The following is a 16,508-nucleotide window of genomic DNA, read 5'->3' as shown; positions in this document are numbered from 1 at the left end:
TGAGCTTCTGAAGGAACCAGCCCAGACCCAGCCTCGATCGCCCGTGAATCCCGAATCGAATCCCTAATTGGCTAATTCCCCAATCCCCAGCGGCCGTCAACCCAGATGCTTTGTGTCGCACCTTGCCTTCCTATGTGTTATTTTTTCTCCAACACGCAGAAGAACTACTATCATTACATTAAGAAGTAAATATGTTCGATTACAGCATTGTACCAACGGTTGGGTTAGTTTGACATTACAAGCACGCCACAAACTAAACGAACGACCGCTAATACCGTCTAAAACTAGAAGCGAACGCAACCCCTCCGCACACGTCGCTCCCCACAGGCGAGCCTCCTCAAGAATGTCTCGCAGGATCATTGTCACCGGAGGTTGAATGCCATCGAACACATAACGGTTTCGAAGCTTTCAAATGTAACAAGCCACTAGAGGCACCAAAGAGTTGAGACCTTTACGAACACTCCTGGGCGCCTGGCTCTGTGCGGACCGCCACCACTCCTGTAAAGTCTGCTTAGTTGCTACCTTGAACTCCATGCCAAAAAAATGATGTCCGAATGAAGCCTGACAAGATGATGATTTTTGCCTAATCAGGCACGAATAAAGATTTGTTGTTTGGCTGGACACCATGATCTTATGGAAACATAAAATCAAAAGTGCCTTTCATATATTTCATGCCCGTGGGAAAAACGTAAAATGACAAGAAGCGCTTTCAGCCTCCTTCGGCGCAATGCACCGAACGGAGAGAGAGGAAGAGGCAAAGAGAGAAATCGAGAATCCCATCAACTCTCAAAGTGAAAATTAATTATATATTCCAAAATTAATTAATATTTGATAATATGTTTAAATTTAATCATCTTTTTATCATATGTTTTACATGATTAGTTTATAATAAAAAAATTATTAGGTAAAAGAGATAAAGAATAAACTTCGTTAGAATAATCTAGTCCATATAAAATATATGATAAAAAATGATCAATTCAAAATATATTATTAAAGATCACTCAACTTTGAATTATATAATAAAATTTCCTCGGATCCTTCTGCTCCTTCAAAACATACTTAGGTAACCGAACTGCTTATAAAGGTTAACCAATTTTGAGATATATAATAAAATTTCTCCGATCCTTCTTCTGCTCCTCCAAAACATATATACGTAACCGAACTGCTTGCTTCGCACCAGGATCAAGCGGAAGGCGGGCGCACAGACGCAGGGGTGAGGGCACGGCCGGCAGCGCCTGCACGGACGCCGTGGATCTCGTCGACGACATTGGTCGGGGAAGCTCTCTGCCTGGACGGACGCCGTGGATCTCGGCGACGACGTTGTGGGGTGAAGCTTCGCGGGTGGCGACCCGCTGCGGGCTTGCTTGAAGGGCGTGCGCAACGAGCTCAGGGAGGACTCCGGTCAGGTAAATTCGGCTCAGGGTGGCAACCAAACAGGCCCTAATGCTTTATGTTCATGCCGCTTAGGGTTTGAGCCTATCTCTTAGCCTAGAGCCCTAGAGGTCGCTTATGTCCTATTCCTATAAGATCGATCGGATTACCACTGCTGTGATCAGTAAGAGCACCAATGATGTTTTTGAAGGGAAAAATCCATGATTTTTGTGCTGCTTTCTGTCGCTCGGGTTTAGTAATCCCAACGCTGTTGTGAATTGGCAGTCGTTTAATTTGAGACCTGATGTGTTGTAAATGGGCTCAATTTTTCAGGTAGAGTGCGGGTTCGGTTGCTCGAGGAGATGGAGAACAATGAGACCAAAAAGATGAAGCGGCTGGGGAATTTTGAGCTTCCAGACTTCTTCAACTACGCTCCTTACTTCACGTAATTCACCCTTTGATTGATACCTGCACAGTTGAAATTCTTTTGCTATGTTGTTATTGTTGTTGCTAGCTTTTCCTTTGTCATGCAGCTGAGATTTCTGCCAAAGACGGCTGACAGCATAACATTATTTTTTGCCCCACAGTTTGCAGCCAACGAGGGCAACAGGTGAAATGCAAGTGCGTCTATGGAAAGAACTGATACTTCAATATTGTAAAAGCCAACGGATATACATCGTCTCACTTGAACAAGATTTTCCATTGTTCTCCAATCCAGCGATTGAAAGTAATCTGCTCTTTTGTTTCGTTTTCCCTTAACTTACCATTTTATGTGTTACCCACTAAATGTTTCAAAATTGTTTGCTTGTGAGTTGTGAGTACTGATAGTACCTCAGTGGGCTATGGTATATTACTTTGTTTGCCATGATGTGCATGAGTGGATCCTGACTATCGAAAGAAAAAAGCATGCACGTTATTGTGCTGGGTGGTTGCTAAGTTGACTTGCACGTTTTTGGCATCACAACTTATCAGCCTTTATCTTGATGCAGGATCTCTATCCCGTGAGGCAAAGGAAGTTTTCCTTTCAGCTCTTGTTACTGAAGGTGAATGGGAATATCTAAACTGATAAGGCTCTTAAAACATATTTGCAGTTCTTGGTGAAAATAGGCCAACTGGATTCAGCATTGTTTAGGATGATGACCAGCACCATTTCACAACTGCATGGTTAATTTGCAGGGCATGCGGAGTGGATGGACAGGAATCACAACACGTGTCTGATTCTCTGGCTAAGGATACAAGATTGGGCCAGCTACATATTAAGCTTTGTGAGGACTTAAGATTTTAAAAATTTACAAAACAAGAAACTGCTATACAAATACACACCCCCTGTGCCTTCAGAGTCTCATAAACTCGTAACTTCTTTGTTGCCTTCTGTCTGTAGGTAAAGGAGAATGGATTGGGGAGCACAATGCCTATTGAAGATATACGCTCCGGATTTGACACACGTGGAACTGGTAAGCGAACATAGTCTCTAGACATGAGATTTCACTGATCATATTCTTGAAGTGTTTTTCAGCTAGACCCAGCATTTGTTATTATTGTCAAACATGATTGAGCATGCTAGGATTCAAGATAGAGTTAGTAGCCAACTGACCTTTCCATGTGCACGTTAATTGGCAACTATTGTTTGCCCGCTGGAGTTCTAGTCTGTTATGCAAAGAAATTTGTCATGTTAACAGGAGAAAGAAAATACCAGTGGCTGTATTTCTTTCATATTTTGAGGACAAAAAATTATTATGTTGTTTAGTAGTGGATCAGGAGCTTTTAATATTGTAAGTATATTTTCTCACTTGGGAGTTGCTGAAACATTTCAAATCACCATAGTCACATGTAGCCTGTCTTTGGGCTACAATTCAGAGAAAAAGTTGGTCACCAACATTTTGGGCAAATGTAACTGTTTTTTTAGGATATGTTCATTATTACTTAATCGCACCCTTAGAAAAAGTTGCGTCCTCCCCAGTTACAAGAACGTACTTATTGCAAGTCTGGAAGGGTCCATTTGTATGCTTACCCGATATTATTTTGTCCGTTATGCAGAACTCGCTGGAATTGATAGCATTGTTCTAATGCGTGCTCTGCGATTGTTGGAACAACAGGGCAAAGCTGCTATCTTCAAGGTCAATGATTGTGAAGGCGTAAAGTTCTGTGTCTGAACTATGTACAATAGGTGGCCAGTATCTCTTGGTCGATGTCTTTGGCTATGCCCCTGCATGCCATTATGGTGACAAAACCTGTATGAACGTCTATATTGCACATGTTCAAGATGCATTACGTCGTTTATCCATCGGCTGCTCTAATGCCCATACTGTAAGGGGTTGTGTGTCGCAAGCTTTAAGGAGAGTACAAATCAATTCCCAATCTCCTACTTTTCAGAGGATGCATCGATATGTCAGCTCTGCACTCTTTAACGGAAAAAAACGATTAATATTCTTCAACTGCACAAGCTCTGGGATTAAACTGTAGTACACATACGAATTAAATTCACTAGTGCAAATCGTATGGAGATCGAAGAAAGTTTGGATAGTGCTAGCTTGAGAATTTTTTGAATAATGCTAGCTTGAATACAGAGAATACCAAGGACAATATGCATTCTACTACGCTGAGGAGCATGACATGCAAACTTATTAAAACATGACACAACGGTAAAGTCGCGCTAAAATTAAATAGCAGCAATCTGGTCATTTTTCAGCCATTGTAGATTATGCACTTTTTTCTTTTAACCTCAAAGCTGTCACTTAAGGAATCAGCACGCTCTCAAAGAGCTCATAGCAGAATAACAATTTGGTTTCACAAGTCACAACTGCAAGAGGGAGAGAGAATCAAGCTCCAGATTCCATGCAAACCAGCTTTATGAAACACAACATAATTTACAAATGTAACATCATGTGTACTGTATACTAAGCTGCCAATTTAATCAGAAAGAATCACATCAATGTGTAGGCACCGAAGATACAGTATTCCACATTGTACACAGTTGAGATGTTGCAAGTCCAGTAAAATGCAAAGAAGCTCGGCATGCCATCAGCTAGTCAGTGTTGTTTCTGCATTTTTACTAAAAACTTGAAGGCTCTCACTTACTTCCATAATCAGTACCTAGCTAGCTATATAGAGTGCTCAGGGTGTGTATAGGCAACTGCAAGAGCTGCAAAATAACAGAATCACTCTCCAAAGTTCACACTCCAAGCAAATCCACTTAATGCAAGGGAATGCCTTGTTCCATCTACCAGGAAAATTCAACCACAAACATGCACACTGTCACACTAAATTATCCATTGCAACGAAAAGATGGAATGCATTTGATTTCATGAAGGCCAATCCAACCATGCATTTATGCATTCATGTTCATGAAACCTGATAAAAGCACCCAAAGATAGTAATGCTAAGGTACATATTGGCCTTAGTTGCAAATGATTTCTGCTACTAAATGAGAATTTCCTAACTCACCGAAGGCCTTCAGCTAACACCACCAAGTCAGAGAACTGTACTAGACCAATCATGTCTCACTCTCTGAAGAACCAGTCAACCAACTACTGTGCAGCAAGAGGAAACAACACAAATGTAAACGAAGTACAGATTAGCCGGGCAAACATAGCACGCCATTGCACGACGGAATTGAGCATCGTGCATTGCCAAAACCTGCCAACTAAGGGAGAAACCAAACAGGAGAAGTGTGCTCGCCCTGTTCCTGCTCCAGCTGGAAGAAGCAGCGTTCGACGTGGCCGCCGGGGGATGGTCCCGGCCACTTCCCGTTGTCGCTGCAGGGGTACTCCCGGCCATCCGGGCCCATTGGCATCACCTTGTCGTACGAGCTATCATCCTCTCCCGGCAATACGTTGTTGTAGAATCTCCTATCATCCATGAAGTAAATGCCATCCTGGAACCCGGGAAAGTCGCCCATCTCGTAGCATCTGGAGCATCCTTGCCCAATGAACAGCATCCGGCCACCCAGCGTGTGCAGCTCGTCCCAGGTGTAATCGACCTTGTCGCTGTTGAGAATATGTGATTCGATCAACCGAAACACCCTGAAGGACGACGTTGGCATCTGACGATCAGCAGCAGGAGTGAACCTGACGGCCATGAGCAGTTCCCCTCGGGACTCCACGAGGTAGCGGCCATGGACGTGCTGGTCGTAACCACGGACGGGCAGTAGGCGCAGTTGCATACCTTCATAATCCACGACCCCATCCTCATTGAACACCGGCGAGCACAGGAGGATGCGTTCCTCGCGGGTGAGGCAATGAAATGCTCCGTTGCGAGATATGATGTCGACCACCCTCAAAGACCAGGAGGTTCCGAATGCTCCCGAGGCTACAGCATCACCCATGCGCCAGAACGTAATGTTCGGACGGGTGGGGCGGAGTGCATGGGTGACGATGGCGGCGCCGATGCAGCCTTCGTCAAGCGGCGGGGAGGAGAGGGTTGCGGCGTGGATGACCATGGTGTACTCCTCAAGTCCTCGGCCAATGCGCGTAGCGTTGGGGAGGCCGATGCGCCGGTTCGTGTGGAGGTTGAGGAGCGCGTGTCCTTCAGTTTGGCCGAAGGCGAGGAAAACCCACCCGCCGTCGGACGAGCCGAAGCAGCGCGCCACGCGTGCGTCGTCCGGGACGTGGAGGTAGTGGAGGGCGCTGCCGCTGAGGAGGCAGGAGAAGGTTGGTCCCTCAGCGTGCGGGAGGAGAAGCCATGGGAGCTGGGCCGGCAAGGGCGCGTCGGGGAGTCGGGGCGCGAGGTTCGTGACGGCGGCGCGCCATAGGCGGCAGACGCTGGCCATGGCGCAGCGGTCGACGAGGCACGCGAGGCGGGCGTAGATGCAGCGGAGGGCGTCGGCGGGGAGGGCGTGCAACTGCGCGTCCATGGCGTCGGACGGAGAGGAGGGCCGAGGGCTTGGTTGGTGGTGGAGGGCTGCCCAGCCCAAGGGAGAAGACGTCGCGGCGGTGGCCGGTGGGGTGGATTCTGTTTTGCTTTTGCTTCTGGGACCGCCGGGGGGGCCGTGTGGGGGGGGGGGGGGGCATTTATTTTTTTCACTTGGTCTAAAATTTGCAACTCTTATTAGGGGCAAAATAGCAAATTGTTAATTTCTCCGTCCACGTATGATATTATCTATCTCATCAATCTCTTCATTTGATACTCATTAATTCATTGATTTTTTCATCTAACTTATAATTTTTTTTCATCTAACCCTTCGACACAAATTTCAACATAAACAAATTATCCTGATAACGATTGCATCCGCATGCCCTTTCAAAATTTACCTTCCTCCTTTCACTAATGCAAAACCGCATGTATTTATACACACAACTTGTTTTAACTGTTTATCTCTCACATATAATACTTTCTATTTTTTTATTCTACTCACGTACTCTATATTTTTTACTACTTTTTTAAAATAAATCTCAATACAAATAAATGATCTTGATAAGTTTTGTAAGCGTAATGCATCTGAAAATTTCTCTTTGGTAGTACTTTAGGGTGTGATTAGTTACTCGTATGTTCCATTGCCTGCATATATCGTATACGCAAGTTGAGTAGAAGCAAGCTGAGTAAATACAAGAGCGTTGAAGAGAAGAGTATTTTGTTGGTCATATCTGTCTAGAAACGTTGAGTTTCTGTTTGGTTGATTGAATTTGAGGTCGTATGAGTGAATGCAAAAATTGAGATTATGATTGGTTGTTTGTATGAACATGATTTTTAACACTGAAAAGTATGCCTGTTTATATGAGTGGATACAACAGGCTGCATCCGTCCAGCTAGGCTGCAGAGTGAAACTCGAATTGAGCTTCTCTCAAGAGTCAGACTATAGACGTACATTTACATCTATCGGATCAGACTAAAACAGTATATACAGATAACTAAATATATTTCTCTTTAAACTTATACGCATTCACAAAGTCAAGATCTCTACTCGTGCTATGGTCAAAATGGGAGAGAAATCCCAAGCTTCATTACCCTATCGTCCTCGTTTTTTCCCGCCTCCCGTGGTTGGGGACGAGCTTTAGCTATTTTTGACATGCCAGAGAGGAAGTATAGTGGGTACTGCACGTCAAGATAGCCAAAATGATTGATCACATGTAATTAGGGTTACAACGAGGCAAGCTCTGTCTACGTACCTAGAGTTTGTACAGAGCCGAGCTTAACCACAACGCAAAGCCTAAGTTGATGTAGCTCAGAGCTCGACTCAGAGCTCGGCTCGGCCAAAACTCAAGCTTGGCTCCAGGAAGCAAAATAGCTACGCTTCACTGCAAAACCCCTTTTTTTCTGGCATAATGCTCCACCAAAGCTCTATCACGCTCGATAAAAAAAAAATCTGCGAGGGAAACATGTTGGGAATATTAAAAAGGAGTAATTTAGGCCTTACGGCACTTTCGGAGCTTCAGATTTTCAGGCTGTGAAAACATGCAGCTAGAATTATTGTTAAAAAAAAAAACAGGGCAGAAATCGACCTAAATCTCAGTATTTGTTTGAAATTACAACGAACATGGAAATTTCACTAGTGTAGGCGGACGTATAGTTTATCAAGACCGTTCATTTATATTGATATTTATACTGAAAGAGTAGGTGAAAAAAATCATAAAATATATAAGATAATTAATAGATATATGAGTATCAGATATAAGAGATAAACAATCGAGATAGATATACGTGTGTAAGAATATGCAGGATTGAGTTTCGCAGGAAGAGAGGATAGTCACATTTTTTTATTTCTGCTATCTTGCATTTAGAAGGTTGTCACAGCCTCACAAACCCAAAGCTAAGTGCGTGTAGCATGATCATTATTGGTCTTTGGGCTGCAGCTTTGACCCAACCAAATTTGGCCCAAACGAAAGCGGCTCGACCAGCCCTGCCTGCACGGGCCCACTGCAATTTCCAACCGAGGCTTCCTCCTCTGCTTCTTGCGGCACAAGTCTCGACCAACACGCTTCTCTGCCCAATCCCGGCTCCCAGAACAAAAGGGACTCCAATCCCGCACCACCCCCAACGTCTTCCTCGTCGTCCACCGGCGAGTCCCAAAAACGCCTCTCATGGCTGCGCATTCTACCTGGGCGGACCTCCCCGCGGGTACAATGTCCGAGATCGTCCGCCGAGTCCCTTGCGAAGAGGACCGCGTCCACATGGCCGTCGTCTGCCGCTCATGGCACGCAGCGCTCGCGAAGCTCGACCCCCCGCCGCCCCCGCTCCCGTGCCTCCTCCTCCCGTCCGACGACTTGACTCGCACCTACTGCATCCTCAGCGGCTGCAGAAGCCACCACCAGTACCACGATCAGGTCGGCGTGCGTTACTTCGGCTCGTACGACGGCGGCTACATCTTCGTCGCCTTGGACCAGACTCGCCGTCACCGGCTCGTCGACCTCAGTACAGGAGGGATCCACATCCTCCCCGACGTGGTCTGTCCCAGATACCACCCGAGCGTCCAACACGTCCACAACATGGTCATCCTCGCCGCCACCCTCTCGTCCCCGCCGGATGACCCCGACTCCGTCGCCGCCGGCATTGTCACCTATCAGCGCGACGGCGACGGCCCGCGCCATCGCCGCTACGCGTTCTGGCGCATGGGTGCTGGGGTGGCCTTCGATACTATGCCTCCTCATAATCCTGACCCAACAGACCCGAATTCGGCTGTGGAGGACGTCGTATACCGCAACGAAGCATTCCATTTCCTCACCCACGGCGAAGACATCGACGTGTGCGCACCGGCCTTCGCTGAGAATGTGAACATGGGAGCAGTAGTAGCGACGACGACACGCCGCTTCCTGCCCAGGGACGGCGGTAACGACGTGTTCGTTCGTGCTCGCTACCTCGTGCAGTCCCGCGGGGAACTGCTGATGGTCGTCAGGTTCACTCCTCATCCTCAGTTTCCAACGTCGGAGTTCAAGGTGTTCCGCATGATTGGACCGCAGATGCCCGACGACGACGGCGGCGGCGGCGTGTTTGGGTACCCCTGGTCCTGGAGCCAGCTGGACACGCTGGGTGGCCGGATGCTGTTCGTGGGCCGAGGCTGCTCCAGATCCTACGAAGTGGCTAGCTACCCGGGGTTCGATAACGGCGTCTACTTCTCGGATGATCGGAGCTTCTACGACGAGGAGATCATGTTCCGCGGTGTCAATGAGAGGCAGTACCCCTGCAGCGACAACGGGAAGTGGTCGGAAGGGCCGCCTCCCGATGCCGAGCACTTCTTCCCGGAGCAGGGCCCTTCGAACCACTCTTCTCCGGCTTGGCTTCTCATTTGAGAGACTGCAGATTTTTGGCTACCCTCGAGTTGATTATTTTGTGGTGTTTGCTGGCGATGGATCATATTAACTGCCGTTCTGAGGTACGTGCTGATAGATTCCATTCAGAGTGAGATAGTTGTTGAAACCACATCATCTAAGATTCGTATCTGTGCTTCATTTGCCGTTCCTAGCATTACTACTTTCTTCTACCGTCTGGTACCTGTTAGTTTTCGCTAAGTCAATGCATAAATGGTTGCGGTTTATGATATCATTGTATGAAGTCATTACTATGAACTACTGGACAATTCAGTTTGAAAATTTGTGTGTTAGTGCTCAGTTTTTTCCTTATAAATACACTCTACCATGGAATTGGATTGATATGCATGGATGCTGAACTTGTGTGATCCGGTATCCTAACTCATTTAGCACAGGCACTCTAAAATACTGAACCAATGTAACTAGTGTCAGTTCTCATGTTTTCAGTTTTATGAAGTGAGTACCTCAGTTCTGATGCTCTCAAGCAGAAATCCAGAGCCAGGTTGGCTAACTGATAATTCATTTACTAGTCTTCCCAAGTGTCGATCTTTTTTTTATTTGAACGTAAAGGCAAGAGCTCTGCCATTCATTAAAGGAGAAGAAAAAAACTAAAAGATAAGTTTACAGGAGCGGCTGCATCATGCCGCCGACAAGGATGAGCAAAGGAGACAGAAGCCTGAACACCTTCAAAAACATACAAGCCAAGACTCAAATGACCTAATGAAACATGAGGGCTCAACTTCTTTGATCAATATCCTCTTTTGTGTGTAATGCAACTTGAAGGGCCATCATGCAATTGTTTTGGAAAATCCATCGATTCCTTTCCTTCCAGATGTTTCACATAATGTAGATGAACACCCCATTGTAAGTCCGTCGTTGTTCCTTTGGTATTGCGCTCGCAGTGGATTCCCACTAATCCGCGATGGATTGGAAGCTTGACGCTGATCCCATGTGGCTGAGATCAATGTGCTCTCAGGCCAGCACCTGGTTCCAGACCGTCTGGGCGAAAGCACAATGCAGGGAGAGGTGAATCCCGATTTCTAGTGGCCCGTTGCACAAGGCACATGAGGTCTGGTGTGGCCAACCCCTTAACGCAAGATTATCAGTAGTTAGGATTTTACCTTGGACGAGAGTCCATGCAAAGAATTTGCATTTGTTCTCTGCATGTGCTTTCCATATAAGGTTGTTGTTGAACTGATTAAAGGAACCAAAGAATTGTGCACGATACTCAGAACTTGTTGAATATTGGCCATTAGTGGTCCAGCGCCAGGTGAAGGTGTCTGGGGTGTCTGGTTGGAGAGAAACCGGTTGCAATCTTAGTCAAAGGGAAACGGGTGACTCCTTCCAACACAGGAGATACTATCCTATGAGGTTGCTAAGCCGAAAAGGATTGTGATCCATTCGCGCCAACGTTGGCCGAAGCCAAGAGCTTGGAGCACTTCGAGAATGTATCCCCAATTTATAGAGTCGAATGCCTTTTCGATGTCCAATTTCAAGAAGAGGGTGGGTATCTTTGATTTGTGAAGCCTTTGTACCGTGTGCTGTGTGCAAAGGAAATTATCTTGAATGCAACGCTTCTTGATGAAAGCACTTTGACAAGGGGGATACCATGCTATCCAGATGAGGTGCAAGTCTGTTCGCTAAAAGCTTGGAGAAAATCTTGGCGATGCTATGAATTAAGCTTACAGGCCTGCAATCATCCACTCTCTTGGCATCTGCTCTTTTGGGAAGAAGAAGGATGTTGGCTGAATTTAGAAGCTTGAAATTATTGGCATTCAGGTTGTAAAGGTGATTGAAGGCTGCAGTTAGGTCATCTTTGACGATATCCCAACATGCTTTGAAGAAAAGACCCGTGAAACCATCTGGGCCAGGTGCCTTATCTAACGGCATTGATAAAATAGTGTCTCCAATCTCTTCTCGTGTGAAGGGGATTTCTAAATCAGCTAGGTCACAAGGCTGATACCCTAGGGCGTGCTAATCTAGGGTGGATGACCGCAATGTCGTGGAGCCCAAATGTTACTGGAAGTGCATGTGAATCTCTATTTCCTTGTCTTGGTGGGAGTACACCATGCCCTCGACGTTTGGAGGCATTGGATATAGTTTTTCATTTGTCTGGAGTTGGCTCTTAGTTGGAAGGATTTGGTGTTTGCGTCACCTAAGCGGATGTAGGTGAGGCGAGATCACGGAATTGTTCCTCGCTACCTCGCCCGCCGATACGCCTCCACGCGCCAGGGACTCGTCTCCACCCGTGCGACACGGCTAAGAGCGCAGCGCCCTAGGGGCGCCTTCACGCGCTGCCGCCCGGCTACCCCGTCTGCACACCCTCGTCACCGGTTCATCGTCGTCGCCACTCGGGATGCCTACGCCTCGGCCGCCTCACAGACCCTCAATCTGATCAGCCGATCACGTGTGGTTCGTCCTGGCCATCCAGCAATGGCTCTCGTCCTGTTCATTCACGAGTACGCGTGTCCCCTTTCCGAGCACCAGGGCTACCGTTGCGTCACCTTCGAGCCGCAGTGTTGCCGGCCTCTGCCAACAGAGGATGTCGCCATCCTCACCAACGAAGGATCTCGCTGTCGCCCTACATCGCCATCTTCACGCGCCACGACACTCCATCTAATCGACGCCACCTCTCTCGGCGCATCATCGCCTTTGTTGTCAGCGCACTTTATTCTAACATTTCCCTGCAAAAATCTTTTCGGAAACACTGCATTGCCATCATTATTGAGATTCTATTTGTACATGAGTAAATTTCATAAAATTGTAACTATTTATACCATTGTAACACAGAACTATAACTTTTAAAGTCTATTTCATAAAATTACAACTAATTTGACATTTGATAACAAGAAACTACAACTTTTTGACACGTGTGGTTAATAGATGTGACTAGATTATATGGCACATGCGTGGCTAACAGATGAAATCAAACCAAAAAGTTATAGTTTCTTATTACCAATGGTTGAAGTAGTTGTAGTTTTATAAAATATATTTTAAAAGTTGTAGTTCTGTATTACAGTAGTACAAATAATTATAGTTTTGTCAAATTTACTTTTTATAAATTTATCTTGTATAAATTCTCTAATGAAATTTTTCGGAAACAAGGTAGAAACCTGCAAAAATCTTGCTATTTGTGTGAAATATGCATGAAACACCGCACTGCCATCATTATTGAGAATCCAGGAACTAGGTCACAACAGCATTGCATTCTGGAACTAAGTCGAGCTGCTGACTGGCCATAGAGGAACCTACTGTTCTCATGTACAAAAGGGGTTCATACTTTTCTTATGAGGCGACTATATAGCATTGCAATATGTGAACTTCCACACTACATGCTAGATGCTAACGGGGTGATCAAGATGATCGCAGCAGTTGGTCGATGAAACCGCAGAAAGCTCCAGCTTCCCTGTCCACTCCTCCCTTGGTTTTAGTGTGATTGTTCTCTCCACGGCGGCCGCATCGACACAAAGCATCTGCTTGTATTCCTCATCACCGAAGTCCACCATAGTCTTTGATTTCTTTTCCCATGGATTCCACACAACTAACAGGAATTAAAATTGTAACAATGAGAAATCCATAGAACTGTCAACAGTGTTTTTTCTAGAAGGTAGCAAAGGGGACATATCTTACCAACATCAGGTAGTCCTTCCTTTCTTATGACAAATGAGTGTTTCTTCTCATGGTCAAGAACTGCTATTACATTTGGGGAGCTAACATAGACCCGGTCAACCTGTGAAGCAAGTGAACAAAGAAACGACGTCAGCACTAACCACTAGAAATCTTAAGCATTTAGGACAGTACAGTTCCAGTACAAACGACAACTGCATCGCGAAATCTTCTGTAATAATGCTTTAAGTATCCACAAACGCAAGCACAAAGTCAGCTATACCAAAGGAAAGTGCAGCAATTGACTTGCCAAAAGTCAGGTTTCAGCTAGCTTGAATAAATTTAAATAATGTATATATATTGAATTTAACATTTAAAGTAAGCGAAACTATTCACCTCTGACTCAAATGTTATGGCATCTCCTTGTTCTGTAAATCGTTCTCTGTGGCTAAGATTGTCGAGATAATCAAGGGTCTCCAGACCTTCTATCCTCACCTCACTGGATTAACAAGACATAGTGTGTCACCTTACGAAAATAATATAACATCACTCAAAGGAGTAGTTAGATAGTGAGGTATACGGAATATTTTGCTGTGTAAATAATGCCTGACCTGATGTCAGAAACAGAAAGGTATGTGTGATAAGCAAATGAAAAATTGAATGGCTTGCCATTGACATTTCTTATGCGTGATACTAATGACAGATCCCCATCCTTTGAAAGAGAGACCCTCTGACGGAATTCAAAACTGCAACCAAATTATAATCATACATGAGGAGATTCATGTGGAGGAATACAAATATACAAATAAAATTATTAGTAGTACTTTACTCATGCAGATGCTCGGTTTTGCATTCTGTGACTTAAGCATGAGAAGGCATATGGAGCCATATAAAACCACGCCTTCCATTCTTATAGCCTCGGCATCTCTACTTTTAAATTATTACATTTCTCGGATCAAAGAATCTCTACTTTTAGATGATTACATGTCTCGAATCAAAGAACTTGCTTAGTGTCAATCATGTTCATAACAGAAATACTCTCTTACTGTGGCATTGATCAACAGTACCAGGATCATTCATCTAAGCAACTGTAGCCTTGTTCAGATTTTTTTTCTTAATAAAAAAGCTTAAATGATGAAGGGGTCATCGATTGCACATATCCAAGACCCTACGTCCTGGTTAATTTTCCACATTTAATCATTTGAAAAAAATGTCAGTAAAATATTGTCAAAATTTTGCTTCGAGGAAATATCATCTGAAATACCCAGCTTCAGTTATTTGACCACGCACCTCAATGAAGCAATACTTACCGGAAATTTGACATCTAGCCCTCATTTAGTTGTGTAACATAAAGTGTGTATAGTCACAGGAAAGTAAACACAGATAAGCCAAAACAAATACATACCAATGTGGCCAGTACTTGAGGTCGTCTTCAGATGGCTTTAGTAGAAGGTCAACAGAAGCTTTGCTGCCGTTATCATTATGATTAATTGGTGGGTGGTCATCATCTAGGATCCATATCCTGTTCCTTGCAAATCCATGTCGCTCCAATGTCCCAGAGATTCCAAACTGCATGGATTTTTACAGTTATCAGAAGAACCAGGAAAAAGACAAGTAGCTCCCTGCACAATCAGTCAGCTTATATATAAATTTGTACATCACAGATAAACTCGAAATTACAGCAGAGGCGTGCAATCCAACGGAAGCTGTTAGTAGAATGGGGGCATACTGCAGTACCTGTGGGAAGCACATCTGAATTCCACCACGCATTGCATTTGGCGGCTTCAAGATTGCCTGCACGTCAAAAACAACAGTCATGAAAGTGCTTAGACCATTGGAGCAAATAGAAGACTAAAGGCCCACTAGCAATCAAGATGAGAAAAAGGAGCTCGGTACAGGAGACTGAGGATAATCATTATGTGACTTTAGGACCATAAACTAATCCCAGCGCAAGGAGACCATAGGAAAAATCATTTTGCCATTTGCCTTCTTCAGCCATCAGGATGGACTACAGAAGCAATGGCAAGTGGAATCCAATTTAATTTCGTGTTTTCCAGCCCATTTGAACACTTGTCTTTTGACCAGTGTAAATTTCAGAAAATACATAGAGCACTCACATGAATGATCTACTAAGAACATCCACACCTCAGCATAACCATAAGCAATCAATGGCATGAACTAATCCTTCACCAATCTCGGGACGGAGGATCCAGTTGCCGGACAAGCTCCCACAAATTCCCATGAAAAACTTCCAAGCATTACAGATTACTGAACAGTAAGTGAAAAAAAGAAGTCACCTTGCTGCTGGTGAAGAGGAGCTCCTCGCCGCGGTCGTTCCTCCAGGAGACGACCTGCCCGCCGTGCAGGCTCACCTGCAATGCAATGGAAGCCAACCAAGCGTCGGCAAAACCCCATCAAAACCACACCCGAGCCAAGCCAAGCAATGCCGAGCCGATCGCTCCATGAAACAAATCCGCAGCTGGTGATCCTACCCGCGCGGAGGCTCCCTTGGGCGAGCGGAGCACGACCTGGGCAACCCCGTTCCAGTCCTTGACCACCCCCAGACCCGACCTCGGATCCATCGAGTTGGCGAAGTGCCCCATGCTCATGGACAACCACCACCGCAACCACGGCACGAGCTCTCGCCCGCGAGGTGGTCAGGTGGGAGACGAGTGGAGCTGCGACTGCTGCTGCTAGTGCGGAGGGTGAGGAGGAGGAGGAGAAGCAAGGGGTGTCGCCATTGGGGCAGCACTTTCCTTGTGAGTAAAAAAGCCGAGGTCGCGGGCTAGAACCCGTGAGCTAGCCACCTAGCGCTAGCGGCAGCGGAAGCCTTCCTCCTCTCCTTTACCAACCACCCGCAGAGCCTCCCTCGCCGGAGAGGGATCGGCAAATCCGCACGGCACGGCACGGGGAGAAACCGGGACGCACGCGCGGAGGCAGAGGTTGTCAGAAGCGCAGCTGCCTGGGGAGCGTGCGTGCGCGGCCACCTGGCACGGTCACAATGCCATGGGAAGAGGAGGCGAGGGAGCGGGGTGGTGGGGTGAACGGAATGGAACTGCTCGTGCGCAAAGATCCAAGGCGAGGGAGGGAGATGGTCGTGGTCTCGTGGACTCGAGGGCGGGAGCTGCACGAACCCGAGAGCCCGCGCCCGGCACCCGGTAGAGGAACACGAAAATTCTCAACCGTTCATTTTCGTCCAGACTTTTGCTAGAGAAAAGTGGAAAAAAATCACAGGTTAAACAAGAAAATTAACTGATAGATTAAAAATGGACGACCGACCGTGCATTTCCC

At 46.0% G+C, this 16,508-nt stretch overlaps 4 protein-coding genes across 6 annotated transcripts; 2 read left to right on the top strand and 2 right to left on the bottom strand.

The window, feature by feature from the left end:
* The first annotated feature begins 973 nt into the window (after window positions 1-973).
* LOC133885327 (vacuolar protein sorting-associated protein 25-like) lies at window positions 974-3,762 on the top strand. Of its 2 annotated transcripts, none has more exons than XM_062325027.1 (7): window positions 974-1,406; window positions 1,705-1,816; window positions 1,959-2,098; window positions 2,361-2,414; window positions 2,548-2,636; window positions 2,753-2,825; window positions 3,468-3,762. In XM_062325027.1, the coding sequence occupies exons 2-7, from the start codon at window positions 1,734-1,736 to the stop codon at window positions 3,494-3,496; spliced, it is 468 nt and encodes a 155-aa protein (XP_062181011.1). In that variant the 5' UTR covers window positions 974-1,406; window positions 1,705-1,733; the 3' UTR covers window positions 3,497-3,762. The 2 variants fall into 2 exon arrangements, with proteins under 2 accessions (XP_062181011.1, XP_062181010.1); XM_062325026.1 differs by having other exon boundaries at window positions 975-1,406; window positions 3,409-3,760.
* Window positions 3,763-5,014: 1,252 nt separating this feature from the next.
* On the bottom strand, window positions 5,015-6,223 carry LOC133884181 (uncharacterized). The gene has a single exon (XM_062323529.1). The coding sequence runs from the start codon at window positions 6,221-6,223 to the stop codon at window positions 5,015-5,017; it is 1,209 nt and encodes a 402-aa protein (XP_062179513.1).
* Window positions 6,224-8,429: 2,206 nt separating this feature from the next.
* Window positions 8,430-9,593, top strand: LOC133884180 (uncharacterized). Its single transcript, XM_062323528.1, has one exon. The coding sequence runs from the start codon at window positions 8,430-8,432 to the stop codon at window positions 9,591-9,593; it is 1,164 nt and encodes a 387-aa protein (XP_062179512.1).
* A 3,148-nt stretch (window positions 9,594-12,741) lies between these two features.
* On the bottom strand, window positions 12,742-16,293 carry LOC133885846 (putative glucose-6-phosphate 1-epimerase). 2 transcript variants are annotated; one of them, XM_062325609.1, is made up of 8 exons: window positions 15,710-16,292; window positions 15,515-15,589; window positions 14,955-15,011; window positions 14,623-14,786; window positions 13,829-13,963; window positions 13,614-13,716; window positions 13,242-13,341; window positions 12,742-13,152 (listed from the first exon to the last, which is right to left on the bottom strand). In XM_062325609.1, the coding sequence occupies exons 1-8, from the start codon at window positions 15,824-15,826 to the stop codon at window positions 12,947-12,949; spliced, it is 957 nt and encodes a 318-aa protein (XP_062181593.1). In that variant the 5' UTR covers window positions 15,827-16,292; the 3' UTR covers window positions 12,742-12,946. The 2 variants fall into 2 exon arrangements, with proteins under 2 accessions (XP_062181593.1, XP_062181594.1); XM_062325610.1 differs by lacking the exon at window positions 13,829-13,963 and having other exon boundaries at window positions 15,710-16,293.
* Between the last annotated feature and the right edge of the window lie 215 nt (window positions 16,294-16,508).

Source organism: Phragmites australis, chromosome 11, assembly GCF_958298935.1.
Source record: "Phragmites australis chromosome 11, lpPhrAust1.1, whole genome shotgun sequence".
Classification (NCBI taxonomy): Eukaryota; Viridiplantae; Streptophyta; class Magnoliopsida; order Poales; family Poaceae; genus Phragmites; species Phragmites australis.
This window is presented reverse-complemented; position numbering and strand designations above follow the sequence as displayed.

What these genes read in the sequence shown, in the direction of transcription:
- LOC133885327 (XM_062325026.1), top strand. Translation starts at nt 1,734, where the DNA reads ATGGAGAACAATGAGACCAAAAAGATGAAGCGGCTGGGGAATTTTGAG. An exon ending in AACTACGCTCCTTACTTCAC is followed by an intron (nt 1,817 to 1,958) that starts GTAATTCACCCT and finishes TTTGCCCCACAG; the next exon opens with TTTGCAGCCAACGAGGGCAA. An exon ending in TTCAGCTCTTGTTACTGAAG is followed by an intron (nt 2,415 to 2,547) that starts GTGAATGGGAAT and finishes GTTAATTTGCAG; the next exon opens with GGCATGCGGAGTGGATGGAC.
- LOC133884181 (XM_062323529.1), bottom strand. Translation starts at nt 6,223, where the DNA reads ATGGACGCGCAGTTGCACGCCCTCCCCGCCGACGCCCTCCGCTGCATC.
- LOC133884180 (XM_062323528.1), top strand. Translation starts at nt 8,430, where the DNA reads ATGTCCGAGATCGTCCGCCGAGTCCCTTGCGAAGAGGACCGCGTCCAC.
- LOC133885846 (XM_062325609.1), bottom strand. Translation starts at nt 15,826, where the DNA reads ATGAGCATGGGGCACTTCGCCAACTCGATGGATCCGAGGTCGGGTCTG. An exon ending in CCAAGGGAGCCTCCGCGCGG is followed by an intron (nt 15,590 to 15,709) that starts GTAGGATCACCA and finishes ATTGCATTGCAG; the next exon opens with GTGAGCCTGCACGGCGGGCA. An exon ending in CCATAACATTTGAGTCAGAG is followed by an intron (nt 13,342 to 13,613) that starts GTGAATAGTTTC and finishes CTTGCTTCACAG; the next exon opens with GTTGACCGGGTCTATGTTAG.